Source organism: Grus americana, chromosome Z (assembly GCF_028858705.1).
Source record: "Grus americana isolate bGruAme1 chromosome Z, bGruAme1.mat, whole genome shotgun sequence".
In the NCBI taxonomy this organism is placed as follows: Eukaryota; Metazoa; Chordata; class Aves; order Gruiformes; family Gruidae; genus Grus; species Grus americana.
In genome coordinates this window covers 76,829,369-76,851,298 of record NC_072891.1, presented here as the reverse complement: position 1 = coordinate 76,851,298, position 21,930 = coordinate 76,829,369, and the positions used below count along the sequence as shown (strand labels likewise).

General features: G+C 38.7%; 1 protein-coding gene across 9 annotated transcripts in view; it reads left to right on the top strand.

The window, feature by feature from the left end:
• The window catches only part of PTBP3 (polypyrimidine tract binding protein 3), a 49,655-nt gene that overhangs the window by 10,491 nt on the left and 17,234 nt on the right, over positions 1-21,930 (top strand). For 3 of the 9 annotated variants that reach the window (XM_054810301.1, XM_054810300.1, XM_054810299.1), the window contains 3 exons: positions 16,497-16,572; positions 17,046-17,215; positions 18,096-18,242. In XM_054810301.1, coding sequence (XP_054666276.1) covers positions 16,548-16,572; positions 17,046-17,215; positions 18,096-18,242 — 342 coding nt within the window. In that variant the 5' untranslated portion in view covers positions 16,497-16,547. Of the gene's footprint in view, positions 1-5,441; positions 5,535-8,594; positions 8,650-16,496; positions 16,573-17,045; positions 17,216-18,095; positions 18,243-21,930 lie in introns of those variants that run through there. The other 6 variants (XM_054810303.1, XM_054810304.1, XM_054810305.1 and 3 more) reach the window with 5 other exon arrangements.

The following is a 21,930-nucleotide window of genomic DNA, read 5'->3' as shown; positions in this document are numbered from 1 at the left end:
ATGTTTCACATTAATTCAACTGTCCAGTGTAAGTCTACATATATATTTGAAGCCCTTATGAGCAAAGACTGAAGTAGACTCTTGGACGTGAAAAACACTGAGCTTCACTCTTAAAATTGTAAAGACAACTGCAGGGTAATTTCCAGGAGAAGGGGAGAAAGAGAATTAACTTGTGATTACCAAGTAAACCAGTAAACAGGGGACACCAAACCCACTTTCTAGTACATGTAAGCATTATCACAAAGGGTGGAGGAGGCAGAATTTGTTTTCTGTATGTGTTTTCCATTCCATGTTTGAGCCCAGCACAGAGTCCCTCAGGTTGGGAGTTTGTAAATATCACCCATCTCAATCTGAAGGGCAAAGGTACTGTCCTCTGTCTTGAGGGAGGCCTGACCATGGAGGACTTTCAGGGATGTCTGGGATCAAGCTTGTATGGCTGGAACCAGCACACTCAGCACCTTAATCCTTCTGATGCCCACTGCTCCTTTCAGCAAGGCAGGAGGAAGTAGGCAGAACCACTTTTCTGTAACATTGTAGAGTTAGTTGCATTAATCACTCTTTTGCAGAGGCAAAAAAAAAGCCACATTCTTCACATGATTCCATTTATTGCATACTAATTAATGCTAGTGTTTAGTCTGTCCTGACCTAAACCATGCCATTAATAAAAAGCTGGCATGGATCTGAAGGAGGTTTTGGGTTGTGGAAAAAGGACTGTACAGCAGTAGTGCTGTTTGAATGTCCACAATGCTGAGACCACTTACAGCTGCTGGATTAGTTATCTGGGTGTAATCTTGAGGAGCCAGGGGTATAGCAGGAAGTGTACATAGTACTTCTATGTGAGGTGTGCTGATAGTGTATATAGTGGATGCTAACTAATACATATGATAACACTAGCTATTCAGTATGATGTGTCTATATTAGACATAAGGTAACACTAACTCCTACGTGATAGTGTTTTACTAGTGTATATAAGATAGCACTAACATCTTGAAGCACATAAACCAGTAATGGAGGCTTTTTTCCTTCCCCGCTTTCTCTCATCATTCAGCAACTCCTAGTATATAGTGACTGTAGCAAATCATCTTTATGCTGTCTGGGGCATCTGTGGTATAAGACTGTGCCTCCTGGGGGAAGGAGGGGAGGAGCAGTGTGTTTGTTAAGGAGCAGCTTGAAATAGGGAGTCAACACTGTGTGGCTGTGCTCTGAGCAGTGTGTCTTAACTTTTTCTCTACTGGCATCCATGTGAAGAGGTTGTTTCTTGCTGCAGATTCTGATAGACTGGGAGAAGGGTTGAAAAGTCACAAAAAACCCACTAATGATATGAGAAATTGAAACCACATGACCCTTAAATAGTGATCTAAAGACTGATTATATATGAAGAGCAGAGGAAAACCAATTAACTTGACTATTACAATGCTGGGATGTGTGTGCCAGTAGCTTAGAGCTGTATAACTGGGAGGCATAGTGGCTGGGGTCTGCGTCCAATAATAGAGTCATGGATGACCAAGGAGTTGGCCACCTGGGAACGTGAATCCAAGCCGCAAGAAAGACTTTGTCAGGCCCCTGAGTCTTAATGACCTTGATGAGCCTCTGCTGAGGCTTCCACCCACACCCTCTGCCCATGGGCTCTATTTGAGCTCAGGCCTTCAGACACTGCCCAGGCTATGTCCTATGTGTGCCTGTCTGCAGCTCCATAACAGCCATGCTTGTGGGTGGCTGAGAACCTTGTTGGTCCACACCCTGACCCACAGACTGGCTTCTTGGCTTGACCTGAGTCCTATCTTGTTGCTGTGGACTTGCACAGCAATCACTGGACTGTATCTGGTGCTGATTAGGCTCACTGGACCTGATCTTGCCTTGGCTTCCCAGCTTGACTCTGGACTTGCCTTGTCACTATGGGCTTGTCAGAGGATCCATACTCTCAGTTGAATGTGGCTATCATCCCTGCGCTGTCCTTGCTTGTCTCACTTGGGTACTGTGAGATAGGGCGCTGATTTGCTGGCCTCATTACTGCTCTCTGCTCCTGGCTCCTCATCCTTTGTGAGGAAATTGGCCCTTGTAATTTCTTGACAGACAGCTGGTAAGCCACAACAGGTTGAGGAAGGCCTCACACCAGCAGCCCCACCAGCATAAGTTTTCTCCTATATCCATCTCCAATAAGAACTGACTTTGGTAAACATCCAGTAGGAGAGGTTCTGCCCACAGCCAGCTGAGGATGATGATGTTACAGGGGATAATGGAATTTACTGGACTGTGAGTATGATGGCCTGGCACGCATTTACCCAGAAAACATCAAGCCTTGGTGGACATAGGGGTTTAATGCACCCTGTTCCCTTTTACACTGAGTGGAAAGGTGCAAGTCATCATCAAAAGAGTCACCAGAGGCCAGTTGAAGCTCTGTGTGGTAAAAGCCAAACTCAGCCTTACTAAAAGAAACTGGAAGCACCACAAAGTGGGGATGGGATCTGGTGCCCCTTGCATCTTGGGCATTGCCATTTTAAGGAATGGACATGCTAAGGACCCGTAAGGACATCATAGGCATTTGACGTAGCTGCTGTGGATATAAGTGAGAATGTGTTAACTCCCTGTCATTGCAGGAGTAGAGTCAGCAGTAGGACTGCTACAGCTGTCACCTCTGTTAGTGCCAGCTGCAATGCAGTGCACTGACAATCATATCAAACCAACAGGTATGTTGGTCTGTTGCATAAGATACTCGGCCTGTCCCATAAATTATCTTACCATGGAAGCAGAGTATCAAGGAATAGTTATGTGAACCTGTTTGCCCTTAGCAGCCTTATCGGGCCAGTGTAAAAACCCAACAGGGACTGGAAATTAACCATGGATTACAGAGGTCTGAACAATATATATAACAGTATGCTAGAACTAAAGTACGAAGTCAAAGCAAAGAGAAAAAAAATGTTGCCTAGTATGTGACCATTTACATAGCTAATGTGTTTTTATCAATTTCTGTGGCCCCTGAGTGTGAACTGCAATTTGCCTTTCCTGAAGGGGAGCACAATATGCCTGGAACCACCTGCTGTGGGGGTGGAAGCATAGTTCCAGCATCTGTCACAGACTTATGCAGATGATTTGGAGGAGGACAGTGCCCCAGATCATTTATAGTATGCTGATGGCATCATAGTACAGGGAAACACAGCCCAAGGGGTCGATAACAAAGATAGTTGGAATTGAACTGAATGTAGGATTTGCAATCCAAGAGATATAAGGTGAAGGGACTTGCAGGACTGGAAATACAATTTCTGTGTGTCAAATAGCAACATGGCCACCACTGTCTTCATACTGACATGGTTAATAAGACTGTGGTGATTGTACCACCCATGAACGTAAAAGGAAACAAATTTTATTTGGAATGGTAGGATTCTGGTGAATATACATACCCAGACAAAGTCAGCTCATGAACATAGTGTTCCAAGTCACCAGGAAAAAAAACCCTGTACTTGAGTGTGGCCTGAGCAACAACAGGACTTTGACCAGATAAAGCAATAAATTGCGCATGCCATTAGGCTGAGCCCTGTCCGAATGGGTCCAAATGTCTGAAATGTACTATACACAACTAGTAGGGGACCAATCAAACCAGTGGAGTTTATGGCAGAAAGCACACAGAGACAGTAGTATTCCTTGGATGTTGGAGCCAAGGCAGCTGTCACCCTGAGAAAACTAGATCCTAACAGGAAAAGAAACATGAGCCATCTATGAAGGAATCTGGGCAGCATCTGCAGTGATGAGGGATGGAGTCACAACTGCTGCTGGCCCCTTGGCTTCTGGTACTGGATGCTGAACAGACAAATGCCCTCAACTCATCATGTTGCAAGTTCTACCTGCCCTGATGAACAGCCCTGTTTACCCAGTGGGATCAGATAGGGAAACAAGGACATACAGGCCTTTCAGAAGAGTTGATAAAATGGCCCTAAAATCATGATTTTGGGGCCTAATCCATGGGGCCTTATCCCATGCTCAAGAAAATCTGGAATATGACAAGCTATATGCCCTCTACACAGATAGTTCTTGTCACATTATTGGCAGTTAGAGAAGATGGAAAGGTGCTCTTTGGAGTCCCATTCAGCAGGTGGTAGAAATGCATGAAGGACAATGAAATCAGTTCTTGTAAGTCTGAGCCACAAGACTGGCCGCTGATGTAATGTTACAGAGGAAGTGGCCCAGGTCATGCTTGTATACTGATGCTTGGGTGGTTGCCATAGCCCTTTGGATCTGGCTCACATGCTGGAATCAAGAATTAGCAGAAATGAGGAAAGCTAATTTGGACGGCTACCTTGTGGGGAAAAAGCACATGCAATTTGGAAAAACTCAGTGCACAGGCATGACAATGCCTATATTTCAAAGGGAAGAGCCCACTGGAAAACAAATTGACAACCATCAAGAGGACCCAGCAGCACAGATCACCACAATCAACAAAGATCTGGGCTGGGTGTATAAATGGAAATTGCTTGTATCTTGAAGGGTTCACAGAGCAGCATCTTCCAAAACTAAGCAGGATTAAAGTCACAAATCACAAAGCCATTAACATGCCTAAGACATTCACCAGGAGACAGAAATCAAAGTGCTGCATTGGCCTGGGAATATATTTGAGACTGGTCATAGCATAGCCACTGCAGCTGAAGCACGTTATTAAGATATAGTATCTGGTTGGAGTCCAAATGCTAATGCTTTGTTCTCCTTCCTTGCTCTCCCCATTGTCATACTGTTCAGAGCACTTGTAATCTTAACCATGGCTGTTACGGTCCTGTTTACGAAGATATGCCTGTTACAGAAGGCGTTTGCTTAAGATGTGAGTCTTACTATTCATTGTCAGATGAATGAGTGCTACTGAGGTGTTGAGCAGTGGTGGAATGTGCCTTGGCCTACTGAGCTGAGGTCACCCAAGTAATTACAGTGATGTTGCAGGCCCCAAAGTCTGACCTTTTGGTGCACACTGCTCCTTTCAGCAAGGACAGGGGAAGTAACAAAAAGCACTTTTCTGTAGTGTTCTGTAGAACAGCACACTTAGTAGTGCTATTTGCATTAATAATCACTCTTTCACAGAGGGAATAAAGAAGTAGTTATTGCATACTAATTAATGTGTTTAATCTGTCCTGACCTAAACTGTGACACCATACAACTTTGAAATCTGTGTTTTATGAAGCTGAAACTGTTACCAGTTTGCTCTGAGCCCATGTGATACCGTCTGCCTTGTTAAGGTTTCATTCTTGGCAAATATTTTGAAGATCATGTTGGTATTCTGGGGAGGGGAGAAGTGTGGTTTTCCCACATATCATACTGTGAAAAACAACTTGGCATTTCTTAAAATGGTCACTTACAATTATCGCAGGCTTGAAATTGCATTTTATGAAAATAATAAGATAAATGTGCATGTATTGTGTAAGTAGACAAAAACTTGCCTATAAACATTTTTTTTACCTTAGGTATATCCCTGTATCTTCTAGTCCTGCAATCTGTTTCACAAGGTCAAAACCAATAAGGAATACCTAAGGAATGTATGTCCCAGAAATATAAAGGTTTGTTACTTGGAGCTTGGTTTGTACATCAATAAGATTTGGGAGGGCAGTCTAGAAGTCAGTGAATTGTGCAGTGAATTCTGCTGCAGGCATATGTTATTTGCTTATTGGTATTAGTCTCCCTCCCCTAAAGGGAAGTTTGATTGACATTCAGAATGGGTTGTTTTAAAATGTCTACTTTAAATCATGATTAAAACTAATTTTTTCCTGTCTACAGATGAATTGTTTTAAAGACAAATATAATTTATACTTTTTCTTTTACTTAGATGCTGATTTTCATTGTGTGGTATAAGTAATTACTGCAAAGGATATATTGTATTAACACATTTACTAAGTGTTTACTATGTTGTTCATATCTCTAATGCTTATTCCTGCTTTCAGATACGTATCATGTGGCTTTTTCTACTTCAGTTAACTTGTGTTTGTGTGCATGTATGTTTGTGTGGTTCTGGGAGAATATTTTGAGAAAATATTGTTGTATACTTGTTTTCCTCTTAAAGTCTTTCCTGGGCATCACCTGTTAGATGTGTTAGATTTTTTTTGGACTGACCTAGTAAGTCTATTCTCATGTTTTCAGTTTACATAGGAACTGGAATGCTAATAAAGTGACCAAATACTTTAATTTTTAAGTACTTCTTAGTTAAACAGAGCAAGTTTCAAATCTGTTGAATATACATGAACCGAACTGAATTAGCATTAGAAGATCTTTTTTCAAGAACAATTTGATCTTGTTTGTTTGATTGCTTCAAGAGACAAGCTTGATATGAAAGTAAAGCTATAATAATTAGATTTTGTGTGCGAGTCATTAAAATCTCCCAAACAGGACCTGGTATTCATGATGCTCACTACAAAGTTTTTATCTGCAACAGTATTTTCCTCTGATTATCCTCCTGTAAAAGTCATAGTAGAAAAAGGACACAGAAGTTTTTATGGTTTTGAGATAAGCAGACTATGAGAGGCTGAAGCCTGGTATTAACTTTTGTGTTGATATCCCCATAAAACTACAATGTCTTTTCTTCACCTAAATTTTATAGTTGCACAGTGCTAGTTTTCCTGTGGAAAAAAATGCAGTCTGTCTCTTTAAAGAATGGTTAGAAGTAAGCAAGTAAATGATGCAAGTATTACAGTTGTTAAAATTTTTTTGGAAGAAAGCTCCTCTTGGAAGAAATAAATTACAGATTGACTGTAAATATCTGTTGCTCAGAGAAAAATAGACATTAGTAACTCATTTTGAACAAATAACTACTTGTTGTCTCCACTATGGAATGTACTATGTATATTGTGACCTCTTTGTTATTAAACCTAAGCAGACAAAACTTCCTCCCCTTTGCATTGCTGCTTGTTCTGGCCTTCACATCATGTTGCTAATGAGGATATGTTTTCACAAAAGGACATGCAGCACTTTTAATGATGCTGAAAAAGTGAAGTCTTGTTTGAGTCTCTGTTACTCTGACCTCCAGATTCAGCTCATCTGAGGAGACTAGGTTGTTTGGGTTTGGTTTTGTTTTTTTTTTATTTTATTTTAAATAACAATGTTTTTTGGAGAGGAGTTTGACTTTTATTTGATTGGCAAATTAAATTTGCTTCCCTTTTAGCAAAATGGAGTGGAATAGAGGGATAGGAAATGATGCAGTGAGCCACTTATTCACCTTTGTGGTGATAAACCATTAATTCAGCTGGGATGTACTGTCAAACCATGCCATCAGATATGCAAACATAGCTCTGTGATTCTGCTACGTACAAGATCATGGGTTATTTTTTCATCAAATTAGCTTGTCCATTAGGTTCACAGTGAGAAAGTTGGATGGAAGTGTGTGGTAAGAAGAGCCTAAGCTGGTATTTCTGTTGAAGACTTTGCATCAGAAAATTCAGCTCCAGTGTTAGTATGAATAAATTTCTGTTATTTCTGAATTATAGTCCAAATTAATTGTTAGGTTTCTGCTCAATTATCTGTCTCTGTTACATTCATCAGATCAGATGTTTTAGGAGTCTTACGTATATGGGATAGTAACATTGCTAGATACATACTTTCTTGGTACATTTAAGCAGTATTTACAGCATCTTTTACAGACTAGATTCTGCAATTAAATGACTCAAACTGCCTTCTCCCACTCTCCATCCTAAAAACTGAAAACAGCAATTCACCTTCTTAGGAAAATATTTTAACAAGTAGCCAAACTGTATACCTTAATATTGGTGAGGACAGATGCAAACTGTCTCTGTAAAAGAAAAAAACCACATGGTATTGTAGTTATGTATTACAAAAAAAAAAAATCCTACTTAATTCAAATAATGATTGAGTAGCTCTCAATTTTAAAAGCGCTTTTTGTTACTGGGCCCTTGCTTATTCCTAGACAAAGGCTTGGGTGAGTCAAGCAGACAAAACAACTCTTGCCTTCTTCCTGACCTTATTGCTTAATGAAAACTCCTGGCATTTATACCTGGCATATATTTAGTTGCCTTTTCATTTTAGGGAAAATGGAATAAAATTCTTAAAATGTGTGGAAAGTAGAGAGAAATGCTTAGGTTATATTTAGGGCATGGGGCTGAGGTCTGTTCAGAATTTACATTTTTCACTTATTCTGTTATTGTAGTTGGTGAGTACTGTTAGTCATAGAAAAAAATGTTCAGTTAAATATAACCTGAGTTCTTCAAATAACAGGTACCTGGGTTTCTGGTTTCCCCTACTGTAGTGAGGGGTAAACGTGAGTATTAACTGGCAATGACGAAACTTAATACATGCAAAATGTTGCAAGTGCTTAAAGTAAGACTTCAGAGCTTTAGTTGTCAGAGCTACATTTTTTCCACTCTCTATGTATAAAACTAGACTTCTTGTTGCTTTGAGTTTGATGCTTCTTAATTGATTTTTAGTCCAAGTCTGACAGAGTTTTATGCCTCACGTGTATTGCATTCCAAAGACAAGGACTTTGTTTTGCGCTGGAATTATACTTCAGAACTTTTATATACTGGGTCTGTCTTGTATTTTTAGAGCATCTGTTAAACTGTGGCAAAGCAAATATTTCAAATGGGGAGACTGTGACCTGGTTTGCCAGGTAGCTATGGATGCAGAAGTTGCTGTTCTGGATGCTTGTTGTTACAGATGACCTGAAAATGTGTAAGAACAGTTGGATTCTTCTTTGCCTCCTTGCACTTTTAAGACATCTGTCTAGTTTCAAATTATTTTAAGTTAGCAGTTCGTCACTACAGCTTGTGGTTTCTCTGACTTCATGAATGGATGGGAGTGTTGATTAAAGCATGTGAGATACAATTGGTGATTCTTGTATTAATAAGATGTGACCTTGGCCATATAGTAAAATTGGATGATTCTTTTAAAATTCTTTTCCAACAAAAGATAGATAACACCTAGACAACAGTAAAAGCAGACAACTGTTGAAGGTAAATGGTCTAGGTGTATACCATGCTGTAAGCAAGTTACATGTCTGTGCTAGTTTGCATGGTGAGAGGCAGGGGGAAAGGCGCTGCCTAACTGTGATCTCATGAGCTTTTTACTGCCTCCTTTCCCCCTATCCTCTGCAGTCTCCCCAGTGGAGGATGAACGCCATAGCTTGGTAAGGCTTATCTCCTTTTCCATATTCCTGCTGCTGACCTGAAAAACAGACATGTATAAACTTGAGATAAACTCTCTGCAATCCACATGACTCCTGGATGAGATTTGAACCAATGCAGTTAGCATTTACATGGTTTGAAAAAATACTTTTTTTTTTAAAAAAATTTGGATTATTTAATTTTAAACGGCTGCATCAATCTTAGAAAACAGTCTATAGTGGTAAAAAGAGAAATAGCTGTTTAAAAGAAGACGAGGACAAATATGTGTGTGTAGCCAGTTTTATTATTAACCATTTTTTTCAGCTGTTTTATAGAAAAATGGTGAAATGATTCTGTGATTCTACTATTCCATTATCTACATTGCAATAGTTAAGATGGGATAGCAAGACAGTTTCTAAAACTATTTTGTATGCAGTTCTTGAAACTGCTGGATTTTAAATTCTTGCTAAATATTTCACATAGTATATTTTGGGATATTTTGGAGTCTTTATTGTATTTGCAACTTCAGTATGGCATCTGCCATTAGGAACTGTTTATTCAAGTTATTTTTGTGTCATGGAAACTTAATATTTAAGAAATTTTTCTATCATGATTAAGAAAGATTATTTAGTTTGTGTGACAGTATATACTGTTGCAGCTTTACTAATTATTTGTTGTTCTAAAAAGAAGCCTATATCTTCATTAATGAAATCAACAAGCCTAAAACTTGATTCATTCTTTTCCTTTTCACTTCTTAATTACTGTTGCGTGACTCTTTGAAAGTACAGTATCTTGTTACCAGTGTAGCAGGAAATTCAGTAATTGATAACAGAGGCAGTAGAGCAGGCTGTATTGCCAACAGAGCCACTGAGCATTCAAGCTTGCAGAAGAGCAGCTATCTGTGCTTAAAACAACATGCTTCTAGGATGATGGACGATCAGGCCGTTGACCCAATGTTTTTGGATGGGTCTTTGCAGTGGAGGAAAGGAGGCTTGCTTGTTTGTGATCATTGCCTGTAATTTCCTTTTGTTTGAGCTTACTGAAATGGCAGGTTTTTCTTTGTAAGGTCAGTGTATTTAATACAAATATATGACTTTGAAGCTTCCCTTAGTTTACCTCCACTTTCTTTGCAATCTTTTTATTTTGGCATCAGTGGCATTGTACTTCACATTAAATCCTCATTTTGGAAATAGGAATTGCATCTCTGTTGCAAATATGGTTTGTGGAAGAAAGAATAAAGGAATGTAACAGGTATTGAGAGAGCTTACTGCAGAAGGAGAAAATAATAAAAATTTTCACTCTTATCATGACCCTTAGCTTTTTTTTTTTCCCCACAATCACATTCTATAAAAAATAATAAAGTATGCATTTGAACAGTTAATTCACATTTAACCACAATTTTTCACTGGTATACCTTGAAGTTGCCATGTTTAAAAGTGTGTCCTTTTTGGAACAGTAAGTTGTTTGTTGCCATGTAGAACCTTATAGAAAAATATACAAAACTTTAATTTATATGCAAGGAGAAAGGTGCTTTTTTGAAAGAATTATTTTCCCTTAAAATTGGGCCCCCTTTTTTGTTATCTACCTATGTCATAGTAAAAAGCTATAATAATATTCTTCCTGCTTGTTGACTTAGAAATAATAGCCTAGAAAGGTCACTAGCTGTTTTCTAGGAAAAGAAACAGTACATATTTCAGATGAAATGAAAGTTTCTCTGAGACCATTCTATTTGTAATTATTTGAACTGTACTGAAGAATTTGTGACTAGCAAGGAAGAGAGGAGGAAAATACTGCAGTTATAGGTTGGAGGAAGAAAGTGATTTTGTTTACATACAGCCTTTCTAAAAGTTGTGAGGTTGTTTATAGGATTTATTGATTCCAAAAGTAATGCTGAAAAAACCTGCCATAGTTTTGACAAATGTACAAGTTCTAAGTAAGTATTTTAGCGTCTGAGACTTACCTTCCTGTCTGCAACTATATGTGACTCACAAAGAATTTAGAAAATGAGAGTTGTTGACTTTCAGATATTTGCTATACCTCTTTGCTATGAGAACAGCTTTTTTTATACTTGAATTGCAGAATTATTAACATATATTACTCTCAGAAATTTAAAAATCATAGAAAAGCTTACTTAATTTCAGGAAAGGCATCTGAAATTGTGTAATATGTCTTATTTAGGGAAATTGGCCATGGTAGATACAGAAGAATAATTAATTTCATTGACCTATCATTGAGTGCTACACTTTGTAGACTGGTTACTTGGCACTCTAAATTTTACCTGTTTTTAAAGAAATGTCCAGGATCAAATTATGCTTTCCAAGCAGCAGATTTCTAATTCCTACTCAATAATTAAATGAAAGAGTAAACTTGAACTAGCAATAAGGTGCTCTACTGTTCTTACCTTACCTGTTACCACTTAATAATCCCAAACAAATGCAAAAATGTTGTCGTGAAATAGGACAAATGGAAAGACTTATGGTTTAAGAAAAAGCAGTCTTAACGAGTTACAAGATCACTAATGTGTTTGAAATGACGGGATGAATGCAGGAACAGAGGAGGCTGTTCTAGCCCTGGGCTAGTAGCCATCCTTATATTGAACAATTCCACTTACCTACATTTCCCAAAGGTCTGAAAGAAGGAATACTCACCATGTACTTGGTACAGTTCTTCTGACACTTAGACAGAACTATGGTGCTGCTTTTCGTGAGCATAGCTTTGTGCTGGAAGAAGTGCTTATCAGTGGAAGGTTAGGCAGCTGAGCTTACTTGTCCTGCCTGTCTCTTCACCTTTGCCTGTGAGGCCTCACAGGGAACTGGTGCAAGCAGCTCATTTTGGGTGAGTAACTGTCTCACCTCAGACAGTCGTGCTGTGAAAACTGAAGCAGTAGTGATGGGATAAGGGCAGTGTAAGCTGACATCCCTGCTGAAAGAAGCATGTAAAACTGCAAGTGTCTGTACGCTGCAGGCAAGGAAGGATGTCAGGGTAGCTTTGTAGGCAGGATTTGGCCATTCTGTTTCTAAGCTGAACTTAAATGGTGAATAGCTAAGAAGTAGCTGCCCAAAAACTTGAATACAGAGAAAAACTAGGGGCATGGTAGGACTCTAGCCTCTGTAGAAATACTCAGCGAGAATTTTGTAACGCGCTACCTAGGCCACACTCGCTAGTGTGGACTTTTTCAGCACCGAAGGCTTTGCCATACCTTTTACCAGAGCAAGCTGTAGTAGATCTTTGTCGCCACATTAAATGCTTCATGTTACAAAGTATTTCAAATATACCTCTTTCAGGTCTATCTGGGAAAGAAGGAGATTGAACAAATGGTCTTCACAAACTTGAGTTCTGTCATTTCTTTGTCAATTCTCTGTGAACAGTGGTGGGAAGACACCGATGAAGTAAATGTTATCTCCTTTACTAATCTAGAATATCCCCAACATATGCACATTGTACTTCAACTTGCAGGAGAACTGTCGTGTCAATTTATCTTTGCATTCTTCTAGAATATTTTTTGCATTGGGTTTGTTTTGCTTTCAATCAATGACTCAGAAGGCTTATCAGTTATACTGCTGGATAAATGATGAGATGCTGAAAAGCATCTTTATAGTGTTCTTGTACTTCAGCAATAGCTTGGTCATCCACCTTCAAAACCAGTGGAGTTTCTAACAGTTCTCTTATATCACATCCTTCCAGGGGGCATGTTATAATAAATAAATACACTGTAATTCTATGAGTAGGTATGTAACTTAATATTGGTATCAAAAGTTATAAATTGGAATAGTGTTTCAGTGGAGCATTCAAATAATAAGAAAAAGTATAATCAAAATCTTGTGGTTGTAAGAACCTAAGTTTTGTAATAAGTGCTCTAGATTTAGTATGACTGTAGCAGGCTAATTATTCTGTGATGTCTTGATTTAATGTTTTATAGTTGGGTTTTTTACATAAACACAGTTAAAAGTATCTTCATTTAAAAATCCTCCTTGTATCAAATTAAAGATATGAAGACAGTTATACATTTGTAATGGTGATGGTTCCCTGTATTGTAAGAGGCTCAAAGCCTTGCTAGTCTTTTATTAGACCAAGTGAAACAGTTGTCTAGGTGATGAGCTTGGGGTTTAAAAGAGCTTTCATTGTGTTTTGACTGCTATATTATCAGGCTAATGGTTGTCAGTGGAAAGGTAAAGTCTTGGGAGCTCTCTTAAGGAGATGGTGTATCAGTGTAAGTACAGGCACATGTCCTGACCAAAGGCTGTAATTTTGTGTTATCATTTTTCCCCTGTTGAAACTGGTTTAGTCGCCCATCCTGGAGCAGTTCATTTTGTGCTGCAGTGAGCTACAGCTTCAGTTGTACGGATACAGGGCAGTTCTACAGAGAATTGTAACACAGATCTCTGCAGCCATCTGAATTGTGTTCCTCTGTGTGTGTGTCTTTTCAACCTGGAATTGCTTCACTGGTTTACAGCACAAACCCATAAGCAATATTATTACTAGATGAAACTGTAGTGATGGGGTAGCCTAGAAAGGATGAATCCTTCTCGAGAAGGTTACATACATTTTCTTTTGGAATATGCTAGAACTAGTTCTGAGAAAGCTGAATTATCTTTCAGATTATGGTTGATTTATAGACTGTCTGTATTATACGTGGTAGTAAGTTCTGGTCTTTGCAATTTCTTTTTAAGATCTATCTGCTCTTCACAGTCTTCTGTTGTAAAACCTCACAGTTAGTTAATATTTTCTGTAGTGTCCTCTAAGAAATTTGCCCAGAAGTCAGTATCAAATTTATCAGTTGCATTTTCATGTACCAAACCTATAAAGTATCTAATGCTGTAAGTTGCTGATGCAGGCAGTAAAACTTAAGTTGAAAACAAATCTTTTTTGTTGTAAATTATAAATTTTGTAAAATATGTATGTCTAACAGTTCATAATTTACATATTTTTCTCATTTGTAGACTAATATCTAGACAACTAATACTCATTTGTAAAATTTGTGCCATTACGCATTTTCCTAACCTGCAAAACCTGTAAGTACATAGCTTGTCAAAATAGTAGCTTCTGGTTTCTGCACTAAGATGCTTATTTGAATCCTGAGTTGAATCAACTAGGAAAACTTTTAAAAATGGAAAAGGTTAGACTTTTTTTGTTTTCTGAAAACAGTCTGCTGTGGGGTTTTTTAATATCGGTGCATATAAAATTAAATATGAAATTGTGAGAATACCTGTTAAGTCCTTGAAATTACCATATCTGTCAAAATAATAATAGATGTATTTGGGGCCAGGGTTTATAATGAAAGCACAAAATAGCTACAAGTTGCTCAAAAAAAGTGGCTGCTGCCACAGTTGTACATGCTAAAACCCCAAGTTTTATCACAGCCACCTTGAAAAACGTAGAGATTTCTTCTGTTGAATAAATGCTAAGTTAAAAAAAACAAGCTAAATGCCCCCGCAACTGGAGTTACAGCAGTAGTGGGTTTTTTTCTGCCCTCCTGTAAATAAAAGGAAGGGTAGGCTTAATAAAAGACCATCCTTAATACTTTCTGCCACATCCTATTTGCGCATATTGCTGCTTTTGTTTAATTAGCAGGATATGCATTTTACAATCAAAACATGTTCTTTAGACATTCAATACCTGGATGCTGACATGCTCAAGGTACTTCTAATAACTACAAATAAATACTGATTTTGGATGTTAATTGCCTTCCAGTATCCATCCAAATAGAATGTGATATGTATCAGATATGTAGTAACCATTTTATTGACAAACTTTAATGAGATTAATTTAAAATGTGAGCATTCAAAGAAGCATAACTTGGGCTATATGACATATGGTGAGCTATTGCTCAGCTGAATAGGCTGCTCTTTACATTAGCCTATATTTTTATGGCAAATTGATTTAATGAGTGGCAACTGAAAACAATTAGAATTGGAATTTCTTTAAGAAGTTTTTATATTTTTCATTTATTTTAATGTAAAAATTATTTTACAGAGTGTTTCCCACAATTAGATATTCCATTTAAATATACTGTTACGATGCATTTTCATGGTTAACAATAATAAGTCTGTACTGCTGCCAGAGGAGAATGAACACAGTCATGTTTTCCTCCATCCCACACTAACACCTATGCTCCTTCATTAGCAGCTAAATTTGGTTGAAAAGGTTTTTCAGCATCCTAACCTGGTCACAGCCTTCTGTTGTGAATGACCCTTCCAACACTGGAGAAGCAGCAGGAGCACATGGTTAATCGCAAGGATGAAAAGAATCAAACTGCTCCATTAAGCACAGACAGCTTATAAACCATTCCTCTATGAGCAGTATTTCCATCGGCAATACAAGCCAGCATCCTGGCTTGCTGCTGCCAAAAGAGTGCTTTCTTAGTCCTATCTCCTCTTCAAGTATCCCTACCCCTTTCTTTGCACTGGATCCTGGCACTTTTCAACCCCTCTTTCAGCTGATAAACTAACTAACCTAACTCAGCATAGAGTCCTGGCAGGTTGGAGTATTGAGTCATCTCGTGGAAAATCTCTTGGGCACCAAAGATGGTGCAAAATAAACAGCTCGTGGCCATGCGGGGGTGGGAATACTGGGGCAACGGAAATGGGAACCTCTCCTTCCACCAAAGTGGTAAGCAGCTGTTTGGAACAGCTTATTCCATCTTGTTGAACCACTTCCTTAGTCTCAACTTTTTCTTGAAAATGCTTTTATGGAAGACTGTAGTGAAAGTTTCAGGAACTTATCTGCTTTTCAGAGGTATTGTGGTACCTTGCTTCTTGCTGGCATTTTGAAGCTGATGCTTGGCAGGCATACTAGAGCAGTATGAAAGACTAAACAGGCTTAACTGGCAGCCAGGTGATGATTTTTGAATGAAGAACTTGCAGTGCTCAGACTCTTCTCTGCTAGTAGTTAGAGCTTCAAATTGTGAGTATTCTTTGCTTTTCAGTATTTTTTCTAAATATATGTGATGCACCATCAGATTCCTAGGACAAGAGTTAGATTTAAAAAAAAGTGCCAGCAGTATGAGTTAGTTTTGCTCAAGGTTCACTGTGTCCAGTCACAAATGCTGACCTTACTTGTGTGTTCACTCATATCTGGAAGTAACATTGTAATTGCAGACTCAGAGTCTGCAGCCTGCTCATTTCTTTTCATAAGAATTTGTTATTCTTGATCTTTTGAAACATAAACTGTAGTAGGACATATAATAAGAGAAATAAGAAGTGTAACGCAGCTGAATTTGCTAACATCCTGAGACAAAAGGAAAAGTTGTGTGGTTGTCATTTTTTTTCCTGAAACATAAGTTCACAGCAATAGTGGATGATGTGTATAGAAAGGGGGTGTTCTTGGGAAGAATAAATTACAGGAGTTGTTGTGCTTTTATATCAAGCTCTTTCTCTATAACAGCTTTTACTAGTAATCTTGTCTTTTATTTTTTAGCGTGGACCTGACGAGCTTCTTTCTTCTGGACTCTAGAACAAGTCTTTCACCATGAGCAACTCTACTCCAGCTACAGGTATGCGTAAAAAAATCAAAACCAAACCCTGAAGTAGGAGCTGAATCTAATCAAGAAGACAAGCAGGGAGATAAGTTAGTAATAAAAAAAAAAAAAAGTATTACCTTCCAATTACTACTTGCCCCTCTTCTGTCTAACTAACAATTTGTAAATATGTGACGTGGACATTTGGGAAGAAATTATTGGCCTCTCCATAAGACTTAAAAGAAAAAAAAAACCCACAAGAAAACAAACAAACAAATCCAAAGCAAAACAAACATACCACACACTTGCCTTGCAGTGGAGACTGGGAACAGCTGAAGGAGTCTTCTTAAACTGTCCTTTGGTTATATACGAATGGTCCTTCCTTAGCATTCAAAGAGTTATGGATAAGTCAATGTCAGTGCTGAGACAGCAGCTTATGTCTTTTAGGTTTTGGTCTGCAGTAATTTTGTCTTTTTTGCTCGTCTACCCCCCTCCCTAAAATATTTTAGATAATGAGAGTGACAAGAAGAAATTTAAAGAAGACAAATCACCATCCTCCCCATCACGTGTCATTCATCTTCGCCAAATCCCAAATGATGTTACCGAAGCAGAAGTCATTTCATTAGGCCTCCCTTTTGGCAAAGTAACCAACCTCTTGATGCTAAAAGGAAAAAGTCAGGTATGTCATTTTCAGTGTTTCATTTATAAGAGCAAGGCTGAAGATATGGTTCATGTTATGACCATTTGGGTATTGCATTTGGCTGAAATGATTGCAACAATGTCTAAATATTTAATTGATAGCTCAAGATTTTTATATTTTCAAATGTGAAGGGATGTCTGGATATTTATTTGAAGGTTTTAATATACTTTTGGATTAAATAATGATCTAACAACTTATTAATAATATTGCTAAACATGTAAGAATATACAGATGATGAAAAACTACATTGTGACTATTGATGTCGTCATATGTCTTGAAATAACCTGCCTGATTAAATAATTAACATGCATGTTAATTTTTTAATGTGAAATAAATTGTTTAGGTTTTTTTTTTAATCCTTTTAGATGCAACGGGGTAGTTCACATCATGAATAAACACTGAAATCCTAAAAATAATAGGCATTCATTCAAAAATTGTCAATAGCACTGAGCTGGGTTAATATAATGCACAAACTGATACATGTTTAGTGTCCTGTTCCTACTTTTTCAATCAGTATGTGTATCTGCTACCTAGGTAATAGTGCTTGGATTCAGGAATCTAATAAATTCATTACCAGTGTGGTATTTTTAGCAGCATTGCTTCCCATATGTCATAATTATTCCACCTCTTTAATGTACTTACAATGTAAAACCTTTTAAGAAGACTCACAAATCAAATCAAATATTCCCATAAACATGCACACACACACACAAATGCATTGTAATGCTGAGCAAATCGGTACTGTACTTTCACATGATCTTTTTCTAGTGAGAGTGGAATTGGGAATAAATGGTGCTTTGATGCTTTGTTCTCCCCTGTAAACAAAACACCACCGAAAACTGCTATGTATTGGTTGCAGGCATTTTTGGAAATGGCTTCTGAAGAAGCTGCTGTTACTATGGTCAACCACTATACTCCCGCTACACCTTGTCTCCGCAGTCAGCCTGTTTATATTCAATTTTCCAATCACAAAGAACTTAAGACTGACAATCTACCTAATCAGGCTGTAAGTATAATATTTCCATTTAACAGGATAGAATTGAACAAGTTGTGTACAGGTTTTGGTTAGGATAGAGTTAGTTTTCGCCATAGTAGCTTGTGACGCTTACATAGTGTCAAGGCCTTTTCTGCTTCTCACACCTGGTGCACAAGGAGTTGGGAGGGGACACAGCTGGGACAGCTGACCCCAATGACCAAACGGATATTCCATACTGTATGACATCATCCTCAGCATATAAAGCTGGGGGAAGAAGAAGGAAGGGGAGACGTTCAGAGTGATGGCGTTTGTCTTCCCAAGTCACCGTTATGCGTGATGGAGCCCTGCTTTCCTGGAGATGGCTGAACACCTGCCTGCCCATGGGAAGTGGTGAATGAATTCCTTGTTTTATTTCACTTGTGTTCGCGGCTTTTATTTTACCTATGAAACTGTCTTTACCTCAACCCAGGAGTTTTCTCACTTTTACCTTTCTGATTCTCTCCCCCATCCTGCTGTGGAGGGAGTGAGCAAGCAGCTGTGTGGCGCTTAGCTGCCAGCTGGGGTTAAACCACAACATTGGTAGATAGCCTACTTTCCACTACACCAACAGTCAAATTCTGATAGATATTTCTGACAGTTGTTATCTAAGCAGTAACTTCTTTCAGACAGGGACTTCTCGATATCTGTAAAATTACAGTGGAGGAGTTCAGGCTCAAGAACGGCTCATCCTGATGAGCAGGAAATCAAGTGAAAGTGTCAGAAGGACTGCTTGGATGAACAAGGAGGTCCTAACTGAACTCAAACATAAAGAAGAGGCATAGAAAAGGTAGAATCATGGACAGGTGACCCAGGAGGATATAGAGCATTATCTGAACATGCAGGGATGAGGTTAGGAAAGTCAAAGACCACATGGAGTTGGCTCTAGTGAGGAATGTGAACAGCAGCAAGAATGGCTCCTCAAAGTGTATCAGCAGCAGAAGGAAGACTTAGGGAACATGTGGACCTGCTGCTTGAATGGGGTGGGAGCCCTAGTGACAAAGGACATGGAAAAGGCTGAAGTACTGGATGCCTTCTCCTCAGTCTTCAGTGGTTAAGACTTACTCTTGGGAATACCAAGCAACTGAGAACAATGGAAAACTCTTGATGAAGGAAGTAGAGAAGAATCTTGTTAGGGAACATTTAAACAAACTGCATAAACAAAGGTCTGTGGCCCTAATGAGATGCACTTGTGAGTGCCGAGGGAACTGGCTAATGTCATTGCAATGTCACTTTTACAGTCTTGGAAAGGTCATGGGAATTGGAGGAGTTTCCCGAGGACTAGAAGAAAGGTATCTCTCTCGTATCTTAAAGAAGGACAAGAAGGAAGATCAGGGAACCACTGGCTGATCAGCCTTACCTTGGTCCCTGAGAAGGTAATGGAGCAACTAATCCTGGAACCCATTTCCAAACATTCGAAGGACAAGAAGGTGGTTGGAAAAAGCCAACATGGGTTTTGAACAGGAAGTAATGTCTGACCAATGTGACAGCCTTCAACAGTGAGATGACTGGTTTGGTGGATGAGAGGAGAGCAATGGATGTTGTTTATCTTGACTTTGGGAAGACTTTCAACTTTGTTTCCCATAGCATCCCAATAGACAAACTGATTAAATACAGTCTAGATAAGTAGACTGTGAAGTGATCTGAAAGGCTAAAATGGTTGTGGCTAGTGGCATGGAGTCCAACTGGGGGCCAGTCACTAGTGGAGTACTCTAGGGATTGACACTGTGTCCAGTACTGCTTCCTCTTCATTAATGTCCTGGATGATGGGATGGGGAACATCCTCAGCAAGTTTGCTGACAACCTGGAACTAAGAGTATTTGACAGTCCAGATGGTTGTACTGCCATTCAGAGGGAACTTGAAAAGCTGGAGAAATGGACTGACAGGAGGAACCTCATGAAGTTCAACAAAGGGAAATGCGTATTCCTACACCTGAGGAGGAGTAGCCTCAGTACCATCGTACACTGGGGCCATCCAGCTGGAAAGCGGCTTGGCAGAGAAGGACCTGGGAGTCCTGGTGGACAGCACACATGCCCTTGTAGCAAAGGAGGCCAGCAGCCTCCTGGGCTGCAGAAGGCAGAACATTGCTGGCAGATTGAGGGAGGTGACCTTCCCCTCTACTCAACACCGATGAGACGCATCTGGAATGCTGTGTCCAGTCCTGGGCTCCTCAGTACAGGAGAGACATGGACATAGTGAAGCAAATCCAGCAAAAGGATGGTTAAGGAACTGGAGCATCTGTCATACAAAGAGAGCCAGAGACAAGAGAAGGCTTGGGGGATTCTTACAAGTCTGCAAACATGTGGTGAGGGGGGAGTAAAGAAGGTGGAGACAGACTCTGTTCAGTGGTGCCCATTGACAGAACAAGAGGCAATGGGCATAAATTCAAATACAGAAGATTCCACTTAAACTGAAGGAAAAACATTTTTACTGTGAGAGTGGTGAAACATTGGAATGGGTTGCTCTGAATAGTTGTGGAGTCTCCATTGTCAGATGTGTTAAAAACCTGACTGGAAACAATCCTAAACACTCTACTGTAGATGACCCTGCTATTATACTCTACACCTCTTAAAAATAGTTGCTTACAATATGTTTTGCAAGTACTTTTGCCATTCCTAAGCTTTAACATCAGGTAATGTCTCTCAATAGCTTCAGAATATGAAGAAAATATCATGGCTTCTCCAGTAAAACTTTTTTCTGAATAATTAGTCCTGATATTTTTTCTCCTGTTACTGTGCCCATAATATAGTAGCAGGAATACCACAAAAACATACACCTTCAATTTCATATGTTTGTGTTTTAAGTTAGTTGCTAATCATGGGTCTGTAGATGCTATCTGAAGAACACATGGAAGAGCAAACCCAGCTGCCACATGATGAACCACTTTCTGCCCAAAAAGCAGCTCTTTTGAAGCTTTTTACTTTATCAGATATGAATGTTACTGTGAGGGATCATGTAACCTGCTTTTGTGTTGTTGACACTATTCCATGGCCTTGCAAACTCAGGAATAGCAAATCATCATCTTAAAGTTGTTCAAGTCTATTCTTAATAGTGTTATCTTTTTAACGTTGACTGGCTTTTCTAATAAGAACCCTAGGTCCAATAAAATGGATGTTTTCACTGGTAAAACATCAGTTTTATGTGTAACTGCATGCCAAACACCAGAATTATTTTCTTCCTTGTATTTTTGCAGTACTAAAAATTGATTTCTTAAGAATATGAATTGAATATTGCCGATTAATGATTTAAATGATTAATGATTTAAATCCTAATCTCTAAACAAGGAAATACTCTATGCACAACAAGATCAATGTATACAAACCATCATATTGCAGTTGAAATCCATGTGGATTTTTGGATTCCTGGATGAATTGACCTCCCATTTTGATACATAAATTAGATACCGTGATGTGTGTATCATGATTTTGTTTTCTGTAAGAATGTTGCAAGTAGTGATTGGGGCAAAAATCAGTGCTCATTTTTAATTTTTGCTGACACAAAGTCACTGAAATCTTGCAAGTTTGTCGATCTGCTATTTGTCACTTTCCTCATCCAAGATTGACGGATTGCTTTGTTATCTGCAAAAAACAAATACATAAAATAACGAGATTTTTTTTTTAAGATGTGGTATATGTAAAAGCCTCAGGAAAACTATATTCATATTTGCAAATAAGTATCTGT